The sequence below is a fragment of the Somniosus microcephalus genome, unplaced genomic scaffold (genome assembly GCF_052327205.1).
Source record: "Somniosus microcephalus isolate GS21.2 unplaced genomic scaffold, FLI_Smic_1.0 unresolved_chr2, whole genome shotgun sequence".
Classification (NCBI taxonomy): Eukaryota; Metazoa; Chordata; class Chondrichthyes; order Squaliformes; family Somniosidae; genus Somniosus; species Somniosus microcephalus.
In genome coordinates, this window is record NW_028225180.1 from 78593005 (window position 1) to 78604960 (window position 11956).

Below are 11956 nucleotides of genomic sequence, written 5' to 3' on the forward strand. Positions count from 1 at the left end.
AACACCGGGGTACAGTACCGGTCACCGTGTAACACCGGGGTACAGTACCGGTCATCGTGTAACACCGGGGTACAGTACCGGTCACCGTGTAACACCGGGCTACAGTACCGGTCACCGTGTAACACCGGGGCACAGTACTGGTCACCGTGTAACACCGGGGTACAGTACCGGTCACCGTGTAACACCGGGCTACAGTACCAGTCACCGTGTAACACCGGGGTACAGTACCGGTCACTGTGTAACACCGGGGCACAGTACCGGTCACTGTGTAACACCGGGGTACAGTACCGGTCACCGTGTAACACCGGGCTACAGTACCGGTCCCCGCGTAACACCGGGGTACAGTACCGGTCATTGTGTAACACCGGGGTACAGTACCGGTCACCGTGTAACACCGGGCTACAGTACCGGTCACCGTGTAACACCGGGGCACAGTACTGGTCACCGTGTAACACCAGGGTACAGTACCGGTCACTGTGTAACACCGGGGTACAGTACTGGTCACCGTGTAACACCGGGCTACAGTACCAGTCACCGTGTAACACCGGGGTACAGTACCGGTCACTGTGTAACACCGGGCTACAGTACCGGTCACCGTGTAACACCGGGCTACAGTACCGGTCACCGTGTAACACCGGGCTACAGTACTGGTTACTGTGTAACACCGGGGTACAGTACTGGTCACCGTGTAACACCGGGCTACAGTACCGGTCACTGTGTAACACCGGGGTACAGTACTGGTCACTGTGTAACACCGGGCTACCGTACCGGTCACCGTGTAACACCGGGGTACAGTACTGGTTACTGTGTAACACCGGGGTACAGTACTGGTCACCGTGTAACACCGGGCTACAGTACCGGTCACTGTGTAACACCGGGGTACCGTACTGGTCACTGTGTAACACCGGGGTACCGTACTGGTCACTGTGTAACACCGGGGTACCGTACTGGTCACTGTGTAACACCGGGGTACAGTACCGGTCACCGTGTAACACCGGGGCACAGTACTGGTCACCGTGTAACACCGGGGTACCGTACTGGTCACTGTGTAACACTGGGCTACAGTACTGGTGGTGTATAACACTAGGATGAAGCACTGCAGTGGTACTCCTAACTGGAGGGCTGGTGATGCTTTACAGTCCTCTTGCTCTTTCCCCTCTATTCACCATTCATGCCCTGCCCAGCTGTGCAGCCTCGACAGAAAAGGAACTCCGTGCCCTTCCCTCTGCTAGGCTCCAGCAAGGGAATACTATGAGGAGGCGGAGCTATCGCAGAATCAACACAGCAAACGAGTGGATTACTTTAGCATTACAGACCCATACCCCATCACCGTGCAGCACACTCGGCTGGAGCATGAGCTAGTCTACACGCAAACCAATGCTATGGATTGTGACCCTCAATAAAGTCGGTGCAGCATTACAGGGTTTGATATCTCTGCAGTACTGTCGTACTTTAAGGCCCGTCATTTCCATAGGGAGTTCAGTTCAGGTGATTGTAGTGGTACAGTGGGTGCCTACCATCTATTCATCTCTGGGACCTGGGTTTCAGCACAGAAACAGGCCATTCGGCCCAACTGGTCCGTGCCGGTGTTTGTGCTCCACACGAGCCCCCTCCCACCCCCTCTTCATCTCACCCCATCACCGTATCCTTCTATTCCCTTCTCCCTCAGGTGTTAATCTAGCCTCCCCTTAAATGCATCTCTGCTCTTCGCCTCAACCTCTCCCTGTGGTAGCGAGTTCCACATTCTCACCACTCTCTGGGTAAAGAAGTTTCTCCTGAATTCCCTATTGGATTTATCAGTGACGATCTTATATTGATGGCCTCTAGTTCTGGTCTCCCCCACGTCTACCCTATCGAACCCTGCACAGCCGGGCAGAATCTTAGAATAAGGGGCTGCCCTTTCAAAACTGAGGTGAGGAGAAACTTCTTCACTCAGAGGGTAGTAAATCTATGGAATTTGCTACCTCAGAGAGCTGTGGAAGCTGCGACATTAAATAAATTTAAAACGGAGATAGACAGTTTCCTAGCTGATAAGGGAATTAGGGGTCACGGGGAGAGGGCAGGGAAGTGGAGGTGAGTCTAAGTTCGGATCAGCCATGATCCTATTGAATGGTGGAGCAGGCCTGAGGGGCCGTATGGCCTACTCCTGCTCCTACTTCTTATGTTCTTATGAACCCTTTCATAATCTTAAAGACCTCTATCAGGTCACCCCTCAGCCTTCTCTTTTCAAGAGAAAAAAGAGCCCCAACCTGTTCACTCGTTCCTGATAGGTAGAACCTCTCAGTTCTGGTATTATCCTTGTAAATCTTTTTTTGCATCTTCTCCAGTGCCTCTACATCCTTTTTATAATATGGAGACCAGAACTGTGCACAGATCTCCAAGTGTGGTCTAACCGAGGTATATGGAGACCAGAACTGTGCACAGTGCTCCAAGTGTGGTCTGACCAAGGTATATGGAGACCAGAACTGTGCACAGTGCTCCAAGTGTGGTCTGACCGAGGTATCTGGAGACCAGAACTGTGCACAGTGCTCCAAGTGTGGTCTAACCGAGGTATATGGAGACCAGAACTGTGCACAGTGCTCCAAGTGCAGTCTAACCAAGGTATATGGAGACCAGGACTGTGCACAGTGCTCCAAGTGCAGTCTAACCAAGGTATATGGAGACCAGAACTGTGCACAGTGCTCCAAGTGTGGTCTAACCGAGGTATCTGGAGACCAGAACTGTTCACAGTGCTCCAAGTGTGGTCTAACCGAGGTATATGGAGACCAGAACTGCTCACAGTGCTCCAAGTGTGGTCTAACCGAGGTATCTGGAGACCAGAACTGTGCACAGTGCTCCAAATGTGGTCTGACCAAGGTATATGGAGACCAGAACTGTGCACAGTGCTCCAAGTGTGGTCTAACCGAGGTATATGGAGACCAGAACTGTGCACAGTGCTCCAAGTGTGGTCTAACCGAGGTATATGGAGACCAGAACTGTGCACAGTGCTCCAAGTGTGGTCTGACCAAGATTCTGTACAAGCTTAACATCACTTCTCTTATTGCCTGCGCAACTGCACGCAATTTCCAAGCAAGCTCTCCCAGTGCTGTCAGGCAGGGCGAGTCACGAAGCAGAGACCAGGACCTGTTGCTGACCACTCAATAGCATGGTGCACTGCATAATCTGTGTTAAATGCAGAGCCTGGCTTGCAATACATCAAGCTGGACCAACATTAGTTGAGAAGAGGGATTGAAGATCATAGAAACATTAATAGCATTATTTAATATTTTCAGAGAATATAAAGGGACAAAACTTTGCGTTATTTAAATTTGTCGAGGGGTCCCTAGGAGAGCATCTTTTGTGGGGGTGGGAGGGCTCGGAGCAGCCCAACATTTACAAGTGGGGGGGGGGGGGGGGGGGTGTCCCCGGAATGCACCAATATTTACAGGAGGGAGTGAGAATGCACCAATATTTACAGGAGGGGAGGGGTGAGAATACACCAATATTTACAGGAGGGGGTGAGAATGCACCAATATTTACAGGAGGGAGTGAGAATACACCAATATTTACAGGAGGGGGTGAGAATGCACCACTATATACAGGAGGGGGGGTGAGAATGCACCAATATTTACAGGAGGGGGGGTGAGAATGCACCAATATTTACAAGAGGGGGGGAGAATGCACCAATATTTACAGGAGGGAGTGAGAATACACCAATATTTACAGGAGGGAGTGAGAATGCACCAATATTTACCATATTTACAGGAGGGAGTGAGAATGCACCAATATTTACAGGGGGGGGAGAATGCACCAATATTTACAGGGGGGTGAGATTGCACCAATATTTACAGGAGGGGGTGAGATTGCACCAATATTTACAGGGGGGGTGAGATTGCACCAATATTTACGGGGGGGGGGGGGGGGGAGATTGCACCAATATTTACAGGAGGGGGTGAGATTGCACCAATATTTACAGGAGGGGTGAGAATGCACCAATATTTACAGGGGGGTGAGATTGCACCAATATTTACAGGGGGGTGAGATTGCACCAATATTTACAGGGGGGGGGAGATTGCACTAATATTTACAGGAGGGGGTGAGATTGCACCAATATTTACAGGGGGGTGAGAATGCACCAATATTTACAGGGGGGTGAGAATGCACTAATATTTACAGGAGGGGTGAGATTGCACCAATATTTACAGGAGGGGGTGAGATTGCACCAATATTTACAGGGGGGTGAGAATGCACTAATATTTACAGGAGGGGGTGAGATTGCACCAATATTTACAGGAGAGGGGTGAGATTGCACCAATATTTACAGGAGGGGGTGAGATTGCACCAATATTTACAGGGGGGTGAGATTGCACCAATATTTACAGGAGGGGGTGAGATTGCACCAATATTTACAGGAGGGGGTGAGATTGCACCAATATTTACAGGAGAGGGGTGAGATTGCACCAATATTTACAGGGGGGTGAGATTGCACCAATATTTACAGGAGGGGGTGAGATTGCACCAATATTTACAGGGGGGTGAGATTGCACCAATATTTACAGGGGGGTGAGATTGCACCAATATTTACAGGGGGGGGGGGAGATTGCACTAATATTTACAGGAGGGGGTGAGATTGCACCAATATTTACAGGGGGGTGAGAATGCACCAATATTTACAGGGGGGTGAGAATGCACTAATATTTACAGGAGGGGTGAGATTGCACCAATATTTACAGGAGGGGGTGAGATTGCACCAATATTTACAGGGGGGTGAGAATGCACTAATATTTACAGGAGGGGGTGAGATTGCACCAATATTTACAGGAGAGGGGTGAGATTGCACCAATATTTACAGGAGGGGGTGAGATTGCACCAATATTTACAGGGGGGTGAGATTGCACCAATATTTACAGGAGGGGGTGAGATTGCACCAATATTTACAGGAGGGGGTGAGATTGCACCAATATTTACAGGAGAGGGGTGAGATTGCACCAATATTTACAGGGGGGTGAGATTGCACCAATATTTACAGGAGGGGGTGAGATTGCACCAATATTTACAGGGGGGTGAGATTGCACCAATATTTACAGGGGGGTGAGATTGCACCAATATTTACAGGGGGGGGAGATTGCACTAATATTTACAGGAGGGGGTGAGATTGCACCAATATTTACAGGGGGGTGAGAATGCACCAATATTTACAGGGGGGTGAGAATGCACTAATATTTACAGGAGGGGTGAGATTGCACCAATATTTACAGGAGGGGGTGAGATTGCACCAATATTTACAGGGGGGTGAGAATGCACTAATATTTACAGGAGGGGGTGAGATTGCACCAATATTTACAGGAGAGGGGTGAGATTGCACCAATATTTACAGGAGGGGGTGAGATTGCACCAATATTTACAGGGGGGTGAGATTGCACCAATATTTACAGGAGGGGGTGAGATTGCACCAATATTTACAGGAGGGGGTGAGATTGCACCAATATTTACAGGGGGGTGAGAATGCACTAATATTTACAGGAGGGGGTGAGATTGCACCAATATTTACAGGAGAGGGGTGAGATTGCACCAATATTTACAGGAGGGGGTGAGATTGCACCAATATTTACAGGGGGGTGAGATTGCACCAATATTTACAGGAGGGGGTGAGATTGCACCAATATTTACAGGAGGGGGTGAGATTGCACCAATATTTACAGGAGAGGGGTGAGATTGCACCAATATTTACAGGGGGGTGAGATTGCACCAATATTTACAGGAGGGGGTGAGATTGCACCAATATTTACAGGGGGGTGAGATTGCACCAATATTTACAGGGGGGTGAGATTGCACCAATATTTACAGGAGGGGGTGAGATTGCACCAATATTTACAGGAGGGGGTGAGAATGCACCAATATTTACAGGAGGGGGTGAGAATGCACCAATATTTACAGGGGGGTGAGAATGCACCAATATTTACAGGGGGGTGAGAATGCACCAATATTTACAGGAGAGGGGTGAGAATGCACCAATATTTACAGGGGGGTGAGAATGCACCAATATTTACAGGGGGGTGAGATTGCACCAATATTTACAGGAGAGGAGTGAGATTGCACCAATATTTACAGGAGGGGGTGAGAATGCACTAATATTTACAGGAGGGGGTGAGATTGCACCAATATTTACAGGAGAGGGGTGAGATTGCACCAATATTTACAGGAGGGGGTGAGATTGCACCAATATTTACAGGGGGGTGAGAATGCACCAATATTTACAGGGGGGTGAGAATGCACCAATATTTACAGGGGGGTGAAAATGCACCAATATTTACAGGAGAGGGGTGAGAATGCACCAATATTTACAGGGGGGTGAGAATGCACCAATATTTACAGGGGGGTGAGAATGCACCAATATTTACAGGGGGGTGAGAATGCACCAATATTTACAGGAGAGGGGTGAGAATGCACCAATATTTACAGGAGAGGAGTGAGATTGCACCAATTTTTACAGGAGGGGGGTGAGAATGCACCAATATTTACAGGAGGGGGTGAAATTGCACTAATATTTACAGGGGGGTGAGATTGCACCAATATTTGTCTATTTCCCCGCGACTTTCTCTCACCCTGAGCATTGCTCCACCTGGCCGCCGCCATCTCTCCTTCCTCTCTTTCTTTTCTTTCTCCTTTTCTTTCTCTTCTTCTTCTTCCTTCTTTCTTTCTTTCTCTCTCTCTCTCTCCCCTCTTCCTGTTGTTGTGTTGTTCTTTCCTCTTTCTCCCTCTCCCAACCACCGCCGCCGCCGGCGCTGCGCGGGAACCGGAATGGGAATTCGAATCCACCGCCCGTCCGCTCCTGATTGGCCGGCCGCATTGCCGGGCTCCTGATTGGCCGCGGTGGGAAGTTGGCCGAGCTCCTGATTGGCCAGCCGCGCTGCCGGGCTCCTGATTGGCCGGCGCACTGCCGGGCTCCTGATTGGCCGCAGTGGGAAGCTTGGCCGGGATGCTGATTGGCTGCAAAGGGCGCCTGTATTCCCGGATTGGCTCAGGCCTGCTTCCCCCGCCTCTGCGCGGTTTGATTGGCCGTCAATGGGGAGACCCGCCTCTCACCCCCGCCTTTCGATGCTGATTGGCTAGGCGGCCCGTTTTCAATTATTTTCCCTCTGATTGGTTACTGAGAATAATTGGTCCCGCCCACTCCCGCAACTCCTCCAAGGCCCTTTGACCCCCGACCCTTCACTGATTGACTGAGGGCCTGGGGCCTGGCTGGAAGAGGAGACAGACTCCCATTTCTCCAGCGCCTTTCACAACCTTGGGACGTCCCAAAGCGCTTTACAGCCAATGAAGTACTTTTTGAAGTGTAGTCACTGTTGTAATGTAGGAAACGCGGCAGCCAATTTGTGCACAGCAAGCTCCCACAAACAGCAATGTGCTAATGACCAGATCATCTGTTTTAGTGATGTTGGTTGAGGGATAAATATTGGCCCCAGGACACCAGGGAGAACTCCCCTGCTCTTCTTCAAAATAGTGGCCGTGGGATCGTCTCACCCGAAAGATCGTTCCCCTCCAACAGTGCGGCGCTCCCTCAGTACTGTCCCTCCGACAGTGTGGCGCTCCCTCAGTACTGTCCCTCCGACAGTGCGGCGCTCCCTCAGTATTGCCCCTCCAACAGTGGGGCGCTCCCTCAGTACTGCCCCTTCAACGGTGTGGCGCTCCCTCAGTACTGTCCCTCCGACAGTGCGGCGCTCCCTCAGTATTGCCCCTCCAACAGTGGGGCGCTCCCTCAGTACTGCCCCTCCGACAGTGCGGCGCTCCCTCAGCACTGCCCCTCTGACAGTGCGGCGCTCCCTCAGTACCGCCCCTCGGACAGTGTGGTGCTCCCTCAGTACCGCCCCTCCGACAGTGCAGCGCTCTCTCAGTACTGCACCTCCGACAGTGCGGCGCTCCCTCAGTACTGCACCTCCGACAGTGCAGCGCTCCCTCAGTACTGCCCCTCCGACAGTGCGGCGCTCTCTCAGTACTGCCCCTCCGACAGTGCGGCGCTCCCTCAGCACTGCACTGGAGCGTCAGCCTGGATTTTTGTGTTCAAGTCTCGAGTGGGACTGGAACCACAACCTTCTGACACGGGCGATAGTGCTACCAACTGAGCCACAGTTGACCATGTTCACAACTCCTTTAATACAGTGTAATGTGGTCGGTCAACTATATATGGTGATTTATATCAGAGCGTGTTAAACCCAAATCTGAAAGTTCGATTTCTCTTTACAGAGGCTCAAGGACCTGACAAGTATATTGTTTACACTTCTGATTACCAGTTCTGATGAAAGGCCATTGACCTGAAACGTTAACTCTGTTTCTCTCTGCTCGGATGCTGCCTGACCTGCTGAGTAGTTCCAGCATTTTCTGTGTTTATTTCAGATTTCCAGCATATGCAATATTTTGCTTTTGTATATATTTTTTAATTTGTTCTCTGACTGTGGATGGCGTTGACGAGGCCCAGCATTTATTGCCCATCCCTAGTTGCCCTTGAGAAGGTGGTGGTGAGATGCCTTCTTGAACCGCTGTAGTTCGTGCGGTGAAGGTACTCCCACAGTGCTGTTAGGGAACCAGTTCCAGAATATTGATCCAGCGGCAATGAAAGAACACTCGGTATATGTCGAAGTTAGGATGGTGTGTGATTTGAAGAAGATAGTGGTTCACTGGCATCACAGTCCTTGTCCTTCTCAATGGGAGAGCTTCTGTTTATTCTGATCAAAGGTCATTGACCTGAAAAACGTTCGCTCTGTTTCTCTCACCACAGATGCAGCCTGGCCTGCTGAGTGTTTCCAGCATTTTCTGTTTATATTTCTGTTTTAGTTCTTTTGAGTGTCACAGTGAGAATTTTATAACAACATTGCTCAGTGTGGTAGCACTCTCACCTCTGAGTCAGAAGGTTGTGGGTTCAAGTCCCACTCCAGAGATTTGAGCACAAAAATCTAGGCTGACGCTCCAGTGCAGTACTGAGGGAATGTTGCACTGTCAGAGGTGCTGTTTTTCAGATGAGACGTTAAACTGAGGCCCCGTCTGCTCTCTCAGGTGGACGTAAAAGATCCCATGGCACTGTTTTGAAGAAGGGCAGGGGAGTTCTCCCCGGTGTCCTGGCCAATATTTACCCCCTCAATCAACATCACTAAAAAGTATACAGCGTCCTGGTGAAACCACACCTGGAGTATTGTGTACAGTTTTGGTCTCCTTACCTAAGGAAGGATATACTTGCCATAGAGGGAGTGCAACAAAAGTTCACCAGACTGATTCCTGGGATGGGGGGATTGTCCTATGAGGAGAGATTGAGTAGACTCGGCCTATATTCTCGAGAGTTTAGAAGAATGAGAGGTGATCTCATTAAAACATACAAAATTCTTACAGGGCTTGACACGGTAGATGCAGGGAGAATGTTTCCCCTGGCTGGGGAATCTAGAACTAGGGGTCACAGTCTCAGAATAAGGGGGTCGGCTATTTAGGACCGAGATGAGGAGAAATTTCTTCTCTCTTCTCTTAGGCAGTCCCTCGGAACCGAGGATGACTTGCTTCTACAATAAAAATGATTTCTCAGGTGACTGATTAGTCAAATGCGGGACCTACAGTCTCTGTCACAGGTGGGGTAGACGGTGGGTGGGGTCCTTGGGTTGACATGCGCTCCTTGCGCTGCCTGCGCTTGGCTTCCGCTTGCTCCCGGCGAAGAGACTCAAGGTGTTCGGCGTCTTCCCGATGCTTCTCCTCCACTTTGTGCGGTCTTGGGCCAGGGATTCCCAGGTGTCGGTGGGGGATGTTACACTTTTTCAAGGAGGCTTTGAGGGTGTCCTTGAAGCGTTTCCTCTGCCCACCTGGGGCTCTCTTGCCGTGCCGGAGCTCCGAGTAGAGCGCTTATATTTCTTCACTCAGAGGGTGGTGAATCTTTGGAATTCTCTACCCCAGCGGGCTGTGGAGGCTCAGTCGTTGAGTATAGTCAAGACTGAGATCGATAGATTTTTGAATATTAAAGGAATCAAGGATTATGGCGATCAGGCAGGAAAGTGGAGATGAGGTTGAAGATCACCCATGATCTTATTGAATGGCGGAGCAGGCGCGAGGGGCCGAATGGCCAACTCCTGCTCCTAATTCTTATGTTCTTAAAAGCAGATGATCTGGTCATTATCACATTGCTGTTTGTGGGAGTTTGCTGTGCACAAATTGGCTGCCACGTTTCCTACATTACAACAGTGACTACATTTCAGAAAGTACTTCATTGGCTGTGAAACGCTTTGGGACGTCCTGAGGGTGTGGAAGGCGACGTAGAAACGCAAGTTCTGTCTTTCTTCTGTGTTAGAGGGCTAGGAACTAAAAATCCCCGGGCAGATTGTTGGCGGATGTTTGTTGTGCGGGGGAAGAGATGGCAGGGCGGACCGGGAGCGTCATCACAGTGCGCCGTTACCCGGAAGAGACGTGGCAGCAAGTGCAACATTCGGGGAGAGAGCGGCCTGTGAGAGCGGTGAGCGGGCCCAGCCCAGCCCGGGGGTCATGGGCCTGTGCAAGTGCCCCAAGCGCAGGGTGACCAACCTCTTCTGCTTCGAGCACCGGGTGAATGTGTGCGAACACTGCCTCACCTCCCGGCACAGCACGGTGAGGCCCGCCGCTCCGCGCCGCCTCGGCTCTCCACACTCTACTGTTACTGTATACACTCTGTACTCTCCACACTCTACTGTTACTGTATACACACACTCTGTACACCCTGCTCACTCTGTACACTCTACTGTTACTGTATACACTGTACCCTGCTCACTACACTGCTGACTCTACTGTTACTGTATACACTACACCGTACACTCTGTACTCTCCACACACTACTGTTACTGTATACACTCTGTACACTGCTCACTGTACACTCTGCTCACTCTACTGTTACTGTATACACTGTACCCTGCTCACTACACACTGCTCACTCTACTGTTACTGTATACACTCTGTACACTCTGCTCACGCTACTGTTACTGTATACACTACACCCTACTCACTCTGCTCACTACTGTTACTGTATACACAATCTGTACACTGCTCACTGTACACGCTGCTCACTCTACTGTTACTGTATACACTACACCCTGCTCACTCTGCTCACTCTACTGTTACTGTATACACTCTGTACACTGCTCACTGTACACTCTGCTCACTCTACTGTTACTGTATACACTCTGTACACCCTGCTCACTCTACTGTTACTGTATACACTGCTCACCGTACACTGTACTCGCCACACTCTCTACTGTTACTGTCTACACACTCTATACACTGTACACTCTGTACTCTCCACACTCTCTACTGTTACTGTATACACAATCTGTACACTGCTCACTGTACACTGCTCACTCTACTGTTACTGTATACACTGTACACCCTGCTCACACTGTTACTGTATACACTGTACACTCTGCTCACTGTACACTCTGTACTCTCCACACTCTACTGTTACTGTATACACACTCTATACACACTGTACACTCGGCACTCTGTACACTCCACACACACTACTGTTACTGTATACACAATCTGTACACTGCTCACTGTACACTCTGCTCACTACTGTTACTGTATACACTGTACACCCTGCTCACTCTGTACACACTACTGTTACTGTATACATTCTGTACACTCTGCTCACTGTACACTCTACTCTCCACACTCATTACTGTTACTGTATACACACTACTCTATACACACTGCACTCTGTACACTCCACACACTCTACTGTTACTGTATACACAATCTGTACACTGCTCACTGTACACTCTGCTCACTCTACTGTTACTGTATACACTCTGTACACCCCTGCTCACTCTGTACACTCTACTGTTACTGTATACACTGCTCACTGTACACTCTACTCTCCACACTCTCTACTGCTACTGTATATACACACTACTCTATACACACTGTACACTCTGCACTCTGTACACTCCACACTCTCTACTGTTACTGTATACACAAT

The 11956-nt window shown here is 49.9% G+C and overlaps 2 protein-coding genes across 6 annotated transcripts in view; one reads left to right on the forward strand and one right to left on the reverse strand.

The window, feature by feature from the left end:
- The window catches only part of cdca5 (cell division cycle associated 5), a 45912-nt gene extending 38258 nt beyond the window's left edge, over nt 1–7654 (reverse strand). For 3 of the 5 annotated variants that reach the window (XR_015075076.1, XM_085976105.1, XM_085976103.1), the window contains exon 1: nt 6585–7645. Coding sequence is in view for 4 of the 5 variants with exons in the window: in XM_085976105.1 (XP_085832231.1) it covers nt 6585–6615 (31 nt within the window). In the remaining variant the exon portion in view is untranslated. Of the gene's footprint in view, nt 1–6584 lie in introns of all 5 variants that reach the window. The other 2 variants (XM_085976106.1, XM_085976104.1) reach the window with 1 other exon arrangement.
- Nucleotides 7655–10367: 2713 nt separating this feature from the next.
- The window catches only part of zfpl1 (zinc finger protein-like 1), a 27863-nt gene continuing 26274 nt past the window's right edge, over nt 10368–11956 (forward strand). The window contains exon 1 of the mRNA XM_085976102.1: nt 10368–10593. Coding sequence (XP_085832228.1) covers nt 10492–10593 — 102 coding nt within the window. The 5' untranslated portion in view covers nt 10368–10491. The remainder of the gene's footprint in view (nt 10594–11956) is intronic.